Source organism: Urtica dioica, chromosome 12, assembly GCF_054948205.1.
Source record: "Urtica dioica subsp. dioica isolate 48M chromosome 12, U.dioica_male_clone48M_v1_H2, whole genome shotgun sequence".
Taxonomy (NCBI): Eukaryota; Viridiplantae; Streptophyta; class Magnoliopsida; order Rosales; family Urticaceae; genus Urtica; species Urtica dioica.
In genome coordinates this window covers 21,279,914-21,298,818 of record NC_142767.1, presented here as the reverse complement: position 1 = coordinate 21,298,818, position 18,905 = coordinate 21,279,914, and the positions used below count along the sequence as shown (strand labels likewise).

The 18,905-nt window shown below is 34.3% G+C and overlaps 2 protein-coding genes across 2 annotated transcripts; both read left to right on the top strand.

Moving 5' to 3' along the window:
* The first annotated feature begins 1,242 nt into the window (after nucleotides 1–1,242).
* LOC149380268 (cation/H(+) antiporter 4-like) lies at nucleotides 1,243–6,569 on the top strand. Its single transcript, XM_089604115.1, has 5 exons — nucleotides 1,243–1,547; nucleotides 2,048–2,597; nucleotides 3,025–3,339; nucleotides 4,694–5,185; nucleotides 6,220–6,569. The coding sequence occupies exons 1-5, from the start codon at nucleotides 1,243–1,245 to the stop codon at nucleotides 6,562–6,564; spliced, it is 2,007 nt and encodes a 668-aa protein (XP_089460241.1). The 3' UTR covers nucleotides 6,565–6,569.
* Nucleotides 6,570–9,811: 3,242 nt separating this feature from the next.
* Nucleotides 9,812–11,900, top strand: PDV1 (plastid division1). Its single transcript, XM_089602208.1, has 2 exons — nucleotides 9,812–10,195; nucleotides 11,246–11,900. Exons 1-2 carry the CDS (start codon nucleotides 9,872–9,874, stop codon nucleotides 11,759–11,761), a joined length of 840 nt encoding a protein of 279 aa, XP_089458334.1. The 5' UTR covers nucleotides 9,812–9,871; the 3' UTR covers nucleotides 11,762–11,900.
* Nucleotides 11,901–18,905: the final 7,005 nt, after the last annotated feature.

Below are 18,905 nucleotides of genomic sequence, written 5' to 3'. Positions count from 1 at the left end.
CCCAAAAAAATGACTAAAAACAGCAACTTATTTTCTAATTTTAGAATAAATCAAACAATCCCAAATAGCTTCTAATGATAATTCTATCATCGGTCCACTTCGGAATCGGAAAACCAGTAAAAGAGATCCACAAGCAACGAAGCCATGCAAACCCACCTGAGAAAAACAAATACATCATAAATAAATAAATAAAATTAAAAAAAAAAATGTTGAGTGGGAATATTCATTCGGTAAAGAACGCAACAGGGAAGGAGATATGTATAGAGCTGCCTCCGCAAGTGAATACGAATGGGTTTTGGAGAGACAAAAACGACGAAAACCCGGAAGGACTCCTCAGAAACTCACTCCCACAGCTTCAGTTGCAGATACTTGTCGTTTTTTGCATGTCTCAGACCTTCCATTACATCCTCAAGCGATTTGGCATGTCCAGGCTCACCTCCGAGATTATTGTACGTACTATATATATCTTCTCAACCTTTATTGCTTTCACGGCCATTTATAATTACCGATTTCATTTTATTATGTTGAAACGACAATTTTATCTTATCGTTTAGATCCTATCAAGAATTATAATGTTGGTTGCCAATGATTAGCCGATGGTTCTAGTTTACAGCAATTTCAACGCGTAATTGGGGATACTTGTGAAAACCTTATTATAAATTTTTCCATTGATTTTAAAACAAAATAATCACCGGAATTTTCAACATTATTTTGTCGTTTTTCTTTAGGTTTTATATTGAAATTTTATACTAAATAATCAAAAGTCGTAGGATTTTGTTGGTTTCCGCTATGATTTCGACAATTTTTTATATATGAAAATGACACTAAAAATGTAAAAATCGACAATTTTTTTACGATTTGTCATATTAAATTATAATTAGCTCATAAATAGCCCTTATTTCAAAGATTTTTTTTACAATCAATCTGGATATATGGTGCACATCAATGCTGATTTCACGTGAATAAATATTCTCGAGATCACCATGACATAACCTTTCTTATATTGTTATAAACTAGTTTTTTTTTTTATCATTTTATAAACTAGTTTTTTTAGTTAATTAAATTGAGTAATGAAGACTTTTGGAGTGTTTATTGTAGACAGGGTTGATCTTAGCGTACATGTTGTCGGACCAAAAGGGGAACCCGATAAACGAAAACTTGGTGAGCCCGGCGGGGCAGCACATCTTGGGAACGCTGACTATATTCGGGTACTCGTTATTCTTGTTCATCACCGCGACAAAGATGAATGTAGGAATGGTTCCAAAGAGCGGGTCAAAAGCCGCGACACTAGGGATCGTGGCCGTCATGGTTCCCTTTACGCTCGGGATATTCACGTGTAGAATAGTGGGTCACGGACTATCCCAAGCCGACAAAGATCGCATCCCCTTCGTCTTCATCACTCAGTCGTACGTCTACTTCCCAGTCGTCGCAACCCTCCTCACGGACCTCAACATCCCAAACTCTGAGCTCGGTCGCCTTGCCCTCTCCGCCGCCATGATTGGGGATATCCTTAGTCTCGTCATCGGCAATGTATTTCTCATGCTCAGGTAATTCATGTGTCATGATGGGGTGTCATCTCAAAACCAATTTACAAAACGTAGGAGCAATATAATGATCATTCATATAGTTGGCTTGGGATACTTAAATGCTAGCTTAGGATGTTGACACCATGGTATCATTTATTGACCTAAAATAATATTGTCTTTCAAACTAGATAGTGCTCATTTGAGTTATAGTTTTAGTTACTATTACGAGGAGGCCCGGCTGTAGAATTTTTAAGGCCCAAAGCAAATTTATTTACGAGTCTTTTTCTACATGATTTATGTCATGATTTAGTGGGAACCTAAAGCTATTGCTTAATCTCCCTAGAAGTTAAGTCGACCCTAATGATGAGATTCTATTTTAAAAAAATCAATTTGCAATGAGAGAAAGTGATTCATAATCCTATTTAAAGTGTTAATCTTATTTAACAACTCATTCTTCAATCTCTTTCTATATCATAACCATTTCGCTACTCTTTTTTTTTTGTGTGTGGATGAAATTATAGCATTTTTGTGGGCTCCGTTCGAAAAGGTGTGGTGAACTTAGTTGGGATGTCGGCATATTTATTATTCGTGATCTTCGTATTCAAGCCGACAATGCATTTGATAATCAAGAAAACTCCAGAAGGAAGACCGGTGAAAGAGGGGTACGTGTACTCCATAATCGTCTTCGCTCTGGCGACTGCGCTCTACTGCGGCTTCTTCGACGAGCACGTCTTCCTTGGGCCCTACATATTGGGCCTAGCCATCCCCGACGGCCCACCTCTAGGGTCGGCCATAGTAGCGAAGCTCGAGTGCTTCGTGTCTAGCGTGTTCCTCCCGCTCTTTGTGTCCACGTCGGTCTTGAGGGTTGACTTTGCAAAGAATAATTTCGGTGCCCTAATTCAGGCGAACCTCATCATGATGGCCATGATGTACATTTCCAAGTTTGTTTCGTGTCTCACCGTCTGCTTCTTCAATGAGATGCCGAAGTATGACTCGTGGGCTCTCTCCTTCATCATGTCAAGCAAAGGGATCGTCGAGATCGCAATCTACACTTATTGGAGAGACAACAATGTAAGTAGTTATTAGTATTACAACTTTTTTATTGACAAGTCCATTAACCGATGAAACATTATAACATAGGGTAAAGCTAAATTGTCAAATGAAAACTAATTCGTCAATCATCTAATTTTTACTTCATCAATTCTACGCCCAAAACTGAACACTAGTTTTAGCTCAAAACGAATTGATAATAAGAATAGTCTTCTTATATGTATCATGTCTTGTTATTTAATCTTGTAATCATTTCCACGACTTAAGAATTTGATAATTATGATCATGCATCCAAAATTAATAATGTTAATACTGTACTATATATCCTTAATCTAGTTTGTATTTGTAATCTATGAATCAGAGAAACAAGTATATATATAAACATTTGAATCACCTATGGACTAATTAGCGAATTCAAATGTGCAAATATTTCATGTAACAATGGCAGCAAATGGATGATGCTGGGACGTACAATCTGCTGATATATTCGACGTTGGTGTTATCGGTGATAGTGCCGGTGGCTGTGAAGCAGCTATACGACCCGGCGAGGAAATACGCCGGCTATCAGAAGCGCAACATAATGCACATGAAGCCCAACTCGGAGCTCCGAATCGTGGTCTGTATCCATAAATCCGACGACATCGGAGCCGCCATAGAACTAATAGAGGCCTCGTGTGCCACAAAGGACAGCCCCATCGGACTCTACGTCCTCCACCTCATCGAGCTCTGCGGCCAAGCCTCCCCGCTCTTCATCACCCACCAGGTAAGTCTCAATTTTAGTTCACCTTCAATAAAAAGTTGTTAATTTTTAGGTAACGGCTAATTTTTTTTACTGGGCGAAACATCAATTAGGTTAGAGAAATTGTCTAATTTGCCACCAATTTCATAACATTTTCCCATTTTTCACCAAAATACTAATTTTTTCCAAAATGTCACCATCTATGTCAACAATGTTGACATTTATGTTTGTCCTTCATTATTAGATGTCAACATTGTTGACATAGAGGTTGCATTTTGGGAAAAATTAGTCTTTTGGTGGAAAGTGAGAAAATGTTATGAAATTGGTGACAAATTAGGCAATTCCTCATTAGGTTAACCGAAATTAATTCGAGTATTTTTTATGTTTTATTAATCATAAACTAACTAAGTAATGTGTTTATTTTTTTATTAAATTGAACTTTTACATTTAGAAATCAACCTAAGTTAATCCAAGGATCATCTAGATAAATAATCAATTAAAATTAGAGAAATTGCATAATTTGCCACCAATTTCATAACATTTTCCAATTTTACACCAAAACGCTAATTTTTCCCAAAATGTCACCTCTATGTCAACAATGTTGACATCTAATAGTGAAAGAAAAACATAGATGTCAACATTGTTGACATAAATGGTGGCATTTTCGGAAAAATTAGCATTTTGGTGGAAAGTGGGAAAATGTTATAAAATTGGTGGCAAATTAGGTAATTTCTCTATTTTTATCTAGTGTGCCAATATTTAGTTTTGAGAAATTGTTTAATTTGTCACCAATTTCATAACATTTTTTCACTTTTCAACAAAACGCTAATTTTTCCCAAAATGCCACCTTTATGTCAACAATGTTGACATCTAATAGTGAAGGACAAACATAGATGTCAACATTGTTGACATAGATGGTGGCATTTTGGGAAAAATTAGCATTTTGGTGAAAAGTGGGAAAATGTTATGAAATTGGTGACAAATTAGACAATTTCTCTTTAGTTTTTAAGAAAATGTAAAAAATTTAGCTATTTTTTGTCGAAATTAATTTTCAAAAATTTTTTGCAACTAAAATTTTTATAACTTCTTTTAATATTTTAGTCAAAAATTCATTTTATTAAAAAAAATAACTTATCAGGTCCGCAGTAATAGAGAATCTTTTATTTTCTTTTTAATAAAATGAAGATTTGCCTACTTTTTAATAGAGGGTGGGGTCAGTGGCGGACCCACGTTGTAGCCTCAAGAGGCCTGCCCCCCCCCCCCCCCCCCCCCACGCCCGACATAATTGTCCCATTATTTTTCTTAATCAATTAATTTTGAATGAGTAATTGGATGCTATATTTTCCTAATTTTATTTGATAAAAATGTGACAATTTAGAGCCAGAAAGCGAGCGGCGGGCTGTCGAGCGTGTCGTACTCGCAGAACGTGGTGCTGTCCTTCAACCGGCTGGAGAAGTCCCAGTGGGGGTCGGTGAAGGTGTCGGCTTTCACGGCGGTGTCGCCGCCGAAGCTGATGCACGAGGACATCTGCACGCTGGCCCTCGACCGGCTGGCCTCCCTGGTGCTGCTCCCGTTCCACCGCAAGTGGTCGCCGGACGGGGCCGCCGTCGAGTCCGAGGACAACATGGTCAGGGCCCTCAACGCCAGCGTGCTCGAGCGGGCCCCGTGCTCCGTCGCCATCCTCGTCAACCGCGGCAACGGCGGCTCCGCCAATAATAAGGAGAGCTATTTGTACTCGATATGCGTCGTGTTTCTGGGCGGGAAGGACGACCGGGAAGGGCTCACCTACGCGAAGCGCATGGCGGGGATGGACTCCGGTGTCCACCTCACCGTCATCCGATTCGTGGTCCCCGACGACGAGAAAGAGGAGGTATTGGAATCTACTATAGTATTTGCTATTAAAAAAAGAGAAATTGTCTCATTTGCCACCAATTTCATAATATTTTCTCACTTTCCACCAAAAGACTAATTTGACCTAAAATGCCACCATCTATTTTAATATTGTTGACATAGATGGTGTCATTTTTTGTCAAATTAGTCTTTTGGTGGAAAGTGTGAAAATAGTTATGAAATTGGTGACAAATGAGGTAAGTAAGGAGAGCTGGACATGTGGTTACTGTATGCGTTCAAATTTTAGCTTAATTATTTCATGATAAAGAAAAACTAGATTAAAATAAGATAATAAAACGGAGACGTACGTATACACGGATTGAGCTATATTCTTAATATTAGAATAGCCATTCCGATATTTTGTATGGTTTTCTTCATAGTTTAAACTAAAAAAATAACCGGAAAAAAAAATAATTGATCAGGTAAAATTTTGTTTTTTTTAAGATGATTTGAAGATTTTTTTTTTTTTTTTAAATAAAGTAAAAATCAATTATGGTTAATGTTTTCTTCAATTAAAAACATTCCGTTTATGTTATATTATTTAGGTTTTTTTTTTCATTTCAAAAGTTTTAAATTTAATTCTTATGAAATAAATGTTTCATTTTGTTAAAAAAAAATACAAAAATTATTGTCTTAAACTAAATACAACTTAAAAATAATAATTAAAATGAGACAAAAGGAAGAATCCCGGTCCCATCCTGGCCGTTTGAGCATTACCGGACAAAAACCCCTAAACATTTTTTTCTAAACAGTAATGATTCACGAATTTTAACGATCCACTCAAGGGTTGTCACGTCTCCACCCAAAAGTATTAAACATCCACGTGTTAAATGCTGAGTGGATAGTTTAGAATCGTGGCTCGTGCCAAATAGCATTACTCTTTTCTAAAATATTGATCAGACAAACTGATAACGGAGTTCAACGGGACCCTATAATTATATGACCAGACTTAAAAAAAAAACAAAAAACAAAAAAACAAAAAAACTCTTAGGTTTGTTCTGATTTTGTTTATAGGAAGCGGCAGTGGCGGTGGGCGAAGGAGAGTGGGAGATGGTGATGGATGCGGAGGTACTGAAGGATGTGAAATTCAGCGGACTGAGCGGACAGCGGAGAGTGACTTACGTTGAGGAGACCGTGGCTGACGGCCTTGAGCTGGCGGCGGTGGTTAAGGGGCTCGTCGACGACTACGACCTCGTCATCGCCGGAAGGACCCACCCTATCGGGTGCCGCCACCTGGCAGGGCTCGACCTCGCCTGGACCGAGTTCCCCGAGCTTGGCGTCATCGGCGATCTCCTTGCCTCCAAAGACGTCTACGGCAAAGCCTCCGTCTTGGTGGTGCAACAACAATCAACTGATTGATTATTATAACACTAAATTAATATTCTGTAAATGCGTTGAGTTTTAATTTGTAGTGCTTTACTAGACTAGAAGTGGATATATGTGTATATAGGGCCGGCCCTGACCTAAGACGGGCAAGGCTTGTGTCTTGGGCCCTCAATTGGATTAGACTAAAAAAAAATTACATTACATTTTTTTTTGTCTAATTTTAAAAAAATTTATATTTTTTACCCTAAAAGTTTACACTTTTGACTTATTTTCTAAAAAAATTACATTTTTTTACCCTGAAAATATAAATTTTTATTAGTATTAAAAAATATAAATTTTTATTAGTATTATAAGACCCTAAAATATCGAATCGCCTAGAGCCCGATGAGTTTGGGCCGACCCTGTATATATATGATGGGCTTTATGTAAAATCTTACTCGAAATATGTCCGATTATTCTACAAACATTTAATATTGTGGCTAATAGCCAACGATGTGTGCTTTGTTTAAGTGAAACGTTTCTTGAAGGCTCAAACATTTTGACTGCAAAATAAAGTCATTGAAGTAGAAACCGAGAGAGCTCATTGTTCCACTTCCACCATGAAAATGGAAAATATGGAAAACACAGTTCTCTCCGCTGCGCTTTTCTCCAAGAAATGCTTTATCATCTATATTTTCAAAAGTTATATAATATCAGTTAGGGTCATATAAAATTCAATATATATTCTACGAAATGAACGTTTTATTTACCTCAACATTGTCCCTTCTTAGTTCTTATTATGCTAATAATATACGTAGTACATTAGATATATGATCTTATTTACATTTTTAGTTTATCATTTAGTTAAATTTTAATAAATAATCATGATTAAATATTTATACGCGTAAATTAACTGAAATACCTTATTAAAAATTCTCCAAATTTATAATCAAATAAACTTTAATTTTTGTATTAATTAATAATTGTGATATAGAAGGCAACTAAATTCGTCACACACGTTATCATTATTTTCATTATTTGTTGATTTTTTAATTACATAATTTAAGGAATCAATTGATTATTCAGTTAATCTCACGTTTTCCGGTGAGTGCTCCGACGACCATCATCTTATGTAAATCTTATAACAAAACTGTCTAGTTTTAAAGCTCACTTTAAAATAAATTCAATACAAAAAAGAATCGAGTTAAATGGAGTTCGGATGACAAATATATTAATCGATGATGTTTCAAACAAAAAAATTACTTTTTCCGATTTCGACCACAAGTGGCGAATCACAAACTTCTCCACATACCAAAAGTGAACACGAATACTATTCATCTGGTGGTGGAGGTGTACTTCACCTCCCTTCGGTAGTGTTAATGTGTGTTAAGTAACTTTAATTTTCTGTTTAATTTCTTCAGTTTTGGGTTGTGAATCAAGTTTCAAGATGCACTATAAATCTTGAAAACTTGTATTATGTTTGGAAGATTTTGTTAAACGAAAAAAAAATGAAACTTCATTAAAAAAAAATCTTGCTTCCGATATTTTTGTGAATCAACGAAACTCGAGATGCCCTAAATTTGGTATTTGTAATTGAACGAATTAATAGATTATGAAAAAATCGTCGACTAGTATTCGCGAGTGAATCAAACAGTCGGTTATTTATCCTCTCAAGTCCACCCCCTGCCACGTCAATGTTGAGTTTCTCAACTTCTTTTTGTTAGATCTAGTGTGACTAAACACATATAAATATTAGAAAGGGAAAGCTGGTAAAATAATTATGGACCCCGTTACTGATGGATTTTATTTTTCTTCTATATACATTCATTATAAAATTAAAATCTGGCAAGAGTGGTGATCTGATCATGAGCGTTAATGCCAGCATAAGTATTATAAACTATTTTTTTATATTCATAAAAGGAAGACGTGCGTACTGTGAGGGGAATAATTATTGGGACAGGGTCACGATATCATGAACATCTTAGGCTTTTTTTATTATTTTTTTTCTTCTTTAGATTGATTGATTAGCGAGATAGGTATATATGCTTGATGAAAGTTGTTTCGCTACTTGTGTTTGTTACTTTTGTTAACTGTGACAACCCAACAACACAAATAATTATGCCTTTTTAAAATATTGCAAAATGTAGTTATGTTACTATACTTTTACTCTTTAAATTAATTTTGGAGTAAAATTCTCGTAAGAAAACCAGTGATTTTGTAGAAAATTAGTATTTCTTTTATATAATTCAACACCTATTAAACAACTTAAAATAAATATTAAAAACAATTTAAAATACTTTACAAACTCAACTACTTTCTTGCTCATATTTCAAAAGTATCATCAAATAAAAATCTTAATCTATAAATCTATTTGTTTAACTTTATTTAGTGTTTCTAAGATCATCTTATTATTTAATTACTTTTTTTATAAATTTAAATTACTTCTAAATTTTTATTTTTTTAGGTGTTGAATTACATACCACAAAAATATAACTTCATTTAAAAAACGGAGTAAAATGCTATAAACGATGACCATTTTACTCCAAAAATAGTTAAATCACCAAAAATGTTAAATTTATTATTTATAAAATGTTTATTACATAAAGCTTATTTGGGCTAAAATCCAAATCCAAATAATTTGGAATTATGACGGCAATGATCCATATATATATTATATTATTTCACTTCTATTACGGATTAATTATGAATTGAAAGTTGCTGGTAGAGAACACCAAAGAAAGTTAATAGCAGGCATGCAAACACTCGTACAAACAAAACGGGCGTTTTAAAATAGATTAAATAATGGACATTGGTGGTTATAAGCTGTAACAGTACAGGTGACACAATTTATGCTTAAGCAAATACGGACACAAGAGTATGACAATTTTTGTGGCATCAAGACAATATTGTTTAATACCCACAAAAAACCAAAACCCCTTGTTTTTTTAAATATACCCGTCAAGATTCACAACTTGATAATTGGCTGACGTTTTAAAAAAAAATTGTTCATAATATAAATGATAGAGAAATCAGAATTTACTGTGATCAGAGAATTTGAGTTTTTAAATTTATCCTAAATAACGAAAGTCCGTGGATTTTTTGTTATTAAATATAAGATTAGATAAATATTATTAAACGAGATATTCAATCCCCTGATTATGCCATTTGATTGGTATCAGTGATTCTGCAAAACTTCAGATATATTCAAACGAGACGTCGTCGTTTAATGAGTGCCCACTCTCAAACAAACAAACAAACTTGAAAAAGAAAGTCCTAGAAATAAATAAAGGAAATAAAAAAATAAAAAAGTTTCCCACCCAAAAATTTCGCTCTTTTCTCTGAAGAACGCTTGTTCTATTCTATGTTCTCTCTCATGAAATGGGAAATGGAGATTGAGGAAATAGAGACGGTTCTGGAGAAGATCTGGGACCTCCACGACAAGCTCAGCGACGCTATTCACTCAATCTCTAGAGCTCACTTTCTCAGCTCCGTCAAGTCTCTCCGTAACTCTGGCCACCGTAAGTCCGCCGTCTCCGACGAGGAACGAGTCTCCGGCTACGTGTACGTCAAGGACTTCCGACTAGACTCCGGCGACGACGATGACTGCGCGATCCAAGAAGCCAAGAGCCTCAACGCCATCCGAACCGCCCTCGAGAGCCTCGAGGACCACCTCGAGATTTTCCATGTCAGTTTCTCCTTTCTGGCCTTGTCGATTCTTCGATTAGGATTGCTTAGGGTTTTCCTGCTTTATTTCGCTTTGCTGATAGTCGTAGTTGATAGAGAAATGTTTTATTTCATTTTATTTACTGGTTCGAATGTTCACATGTGGTAGGTTTTGTGGATTCTAGCTGAAATTCCTAAGGGTTTATGGTTGGAGCGACTTTTTTGCGGTAGTTTCGGTTATACTTTCTGGAGAAATTTAGGTTTAGATAAGTTTATAAATGTTTATTACTTAGGTCTGAGTTCTGTGGTTTGCAATGATTTTGCTTAAACATTGTTGTTATGGTTCATTTTTAGAACATTTAAGGAAACTGTATTTTCTTTGTTAAGCAATGTTATTCAGAGAACGGAAGAGAATACCGGAAAATTGCAAAGCCCTGTCTAAAATCAGTTCCAAGTGGAAATGAGACATGGTATTAGTAATAAATGAGGTAGAGTTGGGGACCATATGCTTTGATGATATGAAAATTTAGATTTGGACTTGGGTAAGAAAAAATTGTTAGGATTATTAAGTTGCTTTAAAGTCTATCACTGTTAGGATTATAGGTTAATCATTTTTCTGTTCTATGCCTGGTGTTGTTTCTAATTAAGTCTGAGCATCGAAAATGCAGGCTCTAAACTCATTTTGGTTCAGAATTTAGGGAACCAGAATTGTATTGTGGCCTATAAAAGTTATGTCGGTGAACGCTTAATCATATATACTCGCACTTATAAGGACTTGGCGTTTGCTTCTATAGCTATCTCTTTTGGATCCATATAAGGGACTTAATATTTGCTTCTATGGCTGGCTTTTCTTTAGGATTCATGTATACTTTTAGTACACGCACACTAACAAGGACTTGGTATTTGCTTCCATAGCAGACCTTTTATTAAGGATTCATTTAAACTACAGTACACTCACACTAACAAGGACTTGGGGTTTGCTTCTATAGCTGACGTGTTTATAGGATTTAGATTAACTAGTATATGTAGTTATGCTTCAGTACAGAGCTGAACAATTTTGTGTGATGTACAGACTGTACAGGTCCAGCAACAAGCCGAGAGAGACGCCGCGGTCGCAAGGTTAGAACAGAGCCGAATGGTTCTCGCGATGAGGCTCGCCGAGCACCAAGGAAAGAAGTACAAAGTCATCGAGGAAGCTCTAGCTTTCGTAGGAGATGTGAATGAGGCCAACCGGTTCTCTTCTCCCGAGAAAGTTTACGCGGACTCCCCGTTCGCCTCGTCTCACGGAACAGCGCCGACCCACGAGAGGAAAAGATCTAACGTGTTCAATGTCCTCTTTTCGGGTTTTGATTTCGCAAAGAAAACCCTCAAACTGGACTTCGTGGGCGGCGTTTTGGGGAACGCCGCAATGGTCGCTATAACCATGGTCGCGTTGCTTCATCTGCAACAAGCTGCGAACACCGACCACCAGAAGAGACTCGAAGGCGCTGCGTTCCCAAACAGAAGAGTGCAAAAACCGTCCTCGATCCAGAAATCCTCATCTGAAGATCGTTCGAGCAGCTTGGATGTGCTGTTGGCTAGGGGCTAGTGTGAATTTCTCTAATTTCTGTTCCTTTTGCCCGTAGGTGAACAGTAGTGAGGCATAAAGAAGCTTTATCTGTTGTTTTGGTCGGGACTGAAGAGTGTATAATGTGCAAATTAATAGGATTTTCGTTCGATTTTCCTCAGTGGTTGCTTAGTTGTTTCTTTTTTTTTTTTTACTACATCTTTGGAACATACGTTGAGGGTTAGTTTTTTTTTTTTTTTTTTTTTTTTTTTTTTACTTTTGTATGCAGATATGAGATTTATTTTTCCAGTGGCTTGTAACGTTTGTGTTTTTGGGGTTTCTTTTTGTTTCTCAGTCGAGTGATTCTCATATATTGTACTTAACTCTGCAATTTCAATATCACAAATGCAAACTTCATAACAATTTCAATTATTTAAATAAATGTAAAATTGTTAACACATTTTCAGTTTATACAATTACTAAACAAATTCTAACAATTTCCAGTTTCTATATGTTTCTTAAGAATTACCCACAATATACATTATTCACAAATTGATTTCTATAAAGCTAATTTTCAGTATATTCTAATTTCACAGCTTATTTTTTTAAAACATATAACTTAAACATACAATTCACTATCAAATTTAAATAAATTTAAAAAAAGTACCTCTTGGATTCATTGGGTGAACTCAGGGCAGCGGCTTGGCGGGCTGAGGCGACGGGACCCAGAGCTGAAGCGCGGGGAGGCTTTGACAGGGGCTGTCGGGCGAGACGGAACTGAGGCCGAAATAGAGAACTAAGCCCCGATGACTCAATCACAACAATCAGAAACTACAACTACTATTATTTCTAACAAATTTCACAATTTCAAATATAGCAAGTTCAATTTCCTCTAATTTCAAATTTTAAAACATTAGTTTCATATTAAACAATCCTAAACTAAATACAAAACAATTTCTTATAAGTTCTAAAAAAAATTGACTATTTCAATTATACAAATTCGATTCTTTTGCAATTTCAAATATCACAAGTGCAACTTCATAACAATTTCAATTGTTTAAATAAATGTAAAATTGCTAACACATTTTCAATTAACCAAATCTTAGCTATTTTGTAAATTCATAACTTTAAATTGGCTATTTAGCTACATCACCCTAAAAAAAGTATGTCACAAATACCATTTTTCATTTATTTTTTGCATAAAACTCACAAAAATAACTTTAACAAAATAAAAATTTATTTTCTATTTTATCTATATATAAAAAAATAAAACTAAAAACATCTCTTTATAAAAAAAATCCTTAATTTTTTTTATAAAGATTTAATTTTTTATATAGTAAACAAAGAGTTATTTCAGTAGTACTTTGGGTAGTTATTAATTTTTTTTAATGAAAAATGTCTACAAAAATATAGTATTTGCGACATAAGATGTTTTTAGTGCAAGTATTTGTCATTTATATTGGAGTGAGAGCGAGTGATATTTCTGGTGGACACTATTGAGATAAATCGCTAATTTTGATCAAGCGCAAGCAACAGATAAAGTTGATATTTTTTCTAAAGAAAACTTAATTCCTATGAGTACAACGAAGATGTTTATCGATTTAACTATATTTGCAAATCAACCCTTATTTATTTTCTTCACGTAAATTTCACTAGGGACAAGTCCAATCTTGCTTTCTTTCCGATGTTGCAAAGGTTTTAACATACTTCCTGAACCGCTCGATCACAAAAGCCTACTTCTCCGGAACGACATAAATAATAATCCTGATGGTCACGTGAGAATGTATCTTAATTAATACAATCAGAACTTAAAATGCTTATGATCAATGTGGAATGAGATTTACAAAATATGGAATCCATATCTCGATTTAATCAAGAAATCGCAGGATCATCATTTGAATGAGGCACAAGACCGGCATTGACGCTACTATACAGGGAAACAGCAAACCCGGTTAAAGGAAACCAGACACGGTTTTCACGAAAACCACCCGGTTCCTAGCGAACCGATTTCTGACCGGTAATCGGCTGATAACGAGCATACAATTGGACAGGCTGTGATTCTGATCTTCACCGAGTCTCACGGTTGTAAATCGATGCTAAAAGCTTTTTCTCTGATCTAAAACACCAGGGTGGAAGAAACGAAAAATGAAACCTAGCCGTATAGAGTGACAAAAGGACTATCACAATGTGGACATATAAAAACGACAAGTGAAAATAAGAGCTAAAACAAACGACATTGAGCCAACTTTTCTAATGGTAATTGTACAAAAAGTTGGCCCATATTTAAACCGTAGGCTTCTATGCCAATTCATGTTTGTTTGAAGGGACATTTAAGACCCATTTCCAATTTCCTATTATTTTCAAAAATTTACTAAACTAGTACTAGTAAAAAAAAAATCAAATGAGAGATAACAAAATTATACCCTCATATTAATTACCAACCTACCATCTACCCCAATAAAATCTCTTTCTTTTTTCTCTTTCTTTCTCTTTTTCCCACTCAGCCCATCGAACTCACCCTAATTTTTTTTTTTTACTAGTCCTAGTTTGGTAAATTTTTTGAAAAAGTATGAAATTGAAAATGGGTCTTAATTTATTCATACTTTTGGCAATTTCCGTTGTTTTTGAAAATCAATGTCTCATTTTAGTGTTGAATCATATAAATATGGGGCATTACTAATCTATCACCATAAAATTAAAATATAAAGTACTTGATTTGCTCGTAAATCACGCGCTTGTAAGCTACAAACCTGTTTCGTTCACGTGCCTGTAAACTAGGCGCAAATTAATGACGAAAATTGTAATATACTGAGAGAGAAACACGCTTCTGAGCCTAGAAACTTTACCAGATCACTGTATTTGTGTTTTCAAACATCCCATGAATATATCATTTTTTAAATTTTAGATGATTTTTCCGTTATTTTATATGAAACTGTAAACAACTAGTAAAAATATATGAAATTAAACGGTAAACAATAAAAATAAAATTTTCAAGTAAATCTGTAAACAAAAAAGAAAAATTGTAAACCGAGGTATTCTCGTAATAAAACGAGATATTATCAAAATATTGCGAAGTATTTTTCAAAAAAAAGTTTTCAAAGTAAGGTAGCTCATGTAATTTCCGCCTATTATTATTATTTACATGTTCGTGAGTTTTCTCAAATCTCCTTATAATGCATATTTGCTGGTGAGTTGTTCTAAGTCGTTCACATTTTACCTCATTTCCATTCTTTTTACTCGATCCCAAAGATATGGAACACGAGCTAACCGGGCATGCAAAAAAGATTCAACCATGTCAAAACATCAAAAAGACTAACTTAGAAATAGTGATCCGCCTTGGTCCTAGCATCGACGATTAGGTGGGCCCAAGTATCGTCCGAGCGCCCAGGCACAAGGTTCGAATTCTTGCACCCGCAAACTTTAAAGTTGATATGTTTGAAGGCTTCCGAGTACACATGCTCTTCTATGAACTGATTTTCCCACTCTTGCACCTTGTTGGACTAGTCCTTGTTGATGTCGATTTCAGGATCGTCAACAATCACAAATTAATATACGATATATTTGTTTTATTTAATAATAAGTCTCAGAAGATTTTGTATGAGAAACAAAAATAAAATTCCAATTTAATTCCAGAGAAATATTGATACGAAATATAAAAAGAAATGAGCTTTATTAATAATAATCGTTTACAATGGGCGAAGTGCCGAGCTCAAGAAGGCGAACTCATCAAAAGACCGAGAGAATTTAAATAAAAGTGAAAGACAGAGTAGAAGCTTGTGTGTGCGAAAATGAATACAATAGTCATTATCTATAGGCGAAGAATGAATAATCTCTTGGACATGTGTTGATCAGCTCGTCCTCGCCACGTCGCAAACTGATCAAGTCTTAGATCCGGTCTTCTCGGCGAGGTTCCAGCTTGACTACGACTTCGTTCCTTGATTGGACCGACGCGAGCGATCTGTTCTCCTTTCCAGTGAGCTGGGCTTGGGCTTTTCGCTTAGAGCCGGACTGAAGCACTTATTGGGCTTTTGCCGAACTAAAGCCCAATAAATAATGAAATTTTTTTTATACCCCCGCAGTCCTCGTCAAGAAACATCCTAACATTTATTTTTGGTGATCTGGTTGTATTTTCACACCTTGACTTAATTGAGAATATCACATAACAAGTACATATAGTTGAGTCCATGACACCAAGGATCCGCATCACTACGAAGTTTCAAATTAATTTTGAAATCCACCACATATTTTATTCTCTAATGAAGGGTTTCAAAATCACAACTTCGTGAGAGATCCAATTAACAAATGGGATGACTGATGACTTTCAAAATTCTTTCATCTCCTATGGGTAACTTACAAAAGCTTGGTTTTCTCTCTTGTTTATGAACAAAGTTTGGTAGCCCATAATTCCTGATTGTAGACTGTACTCTTGAGGCGGAAGTAAAATTTATAATGAGATTCAAAAAGCACTAAAATGATCAAATAGTAAGTTTTTTTTTTTTTTTTTACTCTATGCTAAGTATATTTATAGGTTGCATGCTCATTGCTCAGTACATTGGTTTTTATTCGTGCGTTGTGAAAAATAGTATATTATAAAGACCGTTTTTATTACCAAATTTTTAATAAAATAGTCCAAAATTAGAAATATAACGGATTTCTAATTTTGTCGACTGTATACATTCACGCGATTTTGAAATGACACATGCAGATTTAGATTTGTGTCACATCCGTGTATGAACCTAAAATCAAAGCCAGTCAAAGTCCCAAAACCAAAAAGAAGTCCTCATTTTCATTTCTTGTTGCCGTTTACATGTAGTGAGAATTTTCATGCATTAGAGCATCTTTAATGGTGCAAAAAGAGGGACTTGCTAGCAATTTTGAAAAGTTTAAGCTATTAGCTTAACCATTATTGCACATTTTAGCTATTTGCTTGGTAGAGCAAATTAGCTCTATTAAGCAAATTAGCTCTAAACTAAGTTAATAGGTCCCACTTATTTTTCAACCAATGAGAATGCAATAAAATGTAAAAAATAATATGGTTAATGTTTAAGCAATAAGATGGAGATTGGCTTACCACTAAAGAGCAATGTTGCTTAAAAAAATTATACCTTAAAAAATTGATTTGACAAATTAAGCTAATGTACCATTAAAGATGCTACGACGAGACACGTATGTCAAACACGTCTTAATCGGAACAAAGAAAAAAGTAAACTAAACCCATAACATATGATATAAATTATATCACGTGTGTCAAATAAGAAATATTGATGCCACGTCATGTATTACTCAACACAAGATTACCAATGCCTAGCAGTTAATGTGGTTGATATGAATAGTTATGGGTAAGCGCTATGGGTCAAAATAAACATAAGTTAGTGCTATAAGCTTTAAATAATGTAAATGAAGATAATGAATATTTTTTTTAGGAATTTTATCTACTTATTAGAAAATTATTTCAGCATATCGCATTTTATGAAAAATGGCACATGAAAAACATATGTTAGTGGATTAGTTAATCCCACGGACGTCACACTCTCTTAACTAATGAATAAATAAATAAATAAAGTGGCGCAGATAAACAAAATTATGTCAGCAGAGATTTGGAAGATAATTCCAAAAGTACGAAATAACAGTGAAAGCGATGTCGGAAAGTTGTGCACTCGTTTTAGACTAATTTTTGTGTTTCCTTTTTATCATTTATTTCTTGTGAAAATTTACAAATAAAAAGAGAGAAAACATGATTAGCCATACTATAATGCGATCAAATCAACTGTTTGTAAACACTTTTATTGACTTCCTATTGGGTGACTGACCTGTAATTAATTCCTTCAAAAAGGAAAACAAGCGAATTGACCCTTTGTTATGAGAATTAATAGGACAAGAAAACATCATGTCTTTACTTGTCAAACATTTCCTTCTTATTGTATTTTATTATCATGTTTTTAGTAGGCACTTTTATGATATGAAAAGCTAGTTAAAAAAATGGTTGATTTTTTTTTTTCCCCGGTGGAGTATGTAATGTCAAACTAAAAGAAGTAGTAGGTCTTTTTGTTTAGTTATTATTATCATTTTTTTGGCATTAGAAGTACAACAAAAATTTTGTTCCGTGAATTTGGGGTTGTGTGGGATAGTCTAAGTGGTATGCACATTAAGTATTTTAATTGTATAATTATTGGAGACAAAAGATGGTTGAGTTTGCATAGTTTTTTTTTTCTTCATAAAACCAAGTACAAAAACTATGTATTTAAAATATTTTATATGGCACATTTAGCATCCGACGGTGTAAGTAATTGTACTTTTGATCTATACATTATTTTTTTTGTTTTTTTGGTATAGTGATGCCTTCTCTCCCTATTTCAAAAGTAAAAAATAAAAAAATAAAATAAAAAATAAAATAAAAAATCATATGTTCAACTCTGTCAAAACAGTGTAAGAGCAGTGATGCCTCAAACTATTAATTAATATTAACATCACTAGTTTGTTTGTCTAATTTCTACAAAATTGATTGTTGGTTACAGTGTGACGAGTTATAGCTTCACATATTCAAAATCAAAATTTTTAAAACTGGCTAATTTTTTTCTACAGTTTCGTTTCAGATCTTTGATTCTATTGGGAAAAATGATGTATTTATATCTTTCTGGGCCAATTCTCTTATTATTTATCTCTTTACTTCAAATTTTGTTTATCAAAACATTTAACTTTACAAAGTGATTTATTATTTTATATTTTAAAAGTTGAAATTTGTTGATTTTCAAAACAATTGTATATAGTCAGTTTGAAACATTGATATTTTATTTTCGGTAAAATTTTGTTAATAATTGGAAATTAGTCATCGCTTGTTATTAACCGTAACAAAATGACACTATTGCCCAATTTCATTTCTCACCTAATGTTTTTGCGTTTTTTTAATCTGGAAATTTCAAAATTTATTGATATTGCCCAATTCTAAGCAGTGAGACCAGTTTCAAGTTGAGCTTCATTTGAGAATGCATTGATAATGAAACATCTTATAAATACAATTAATCATTCTTTTACGTGCGAACCGACAATATTTTGAGAATGTTGGAAGAAAAAAAAAGAGGGACAATACCTCAAACAAAGAGACAACCGCTGTAATGATCAAATATTATTATTTCTCCTACTTCTTTTACAAAAAAAAAAAAAAAAAAAAAAAAAAAAAAAATCATCC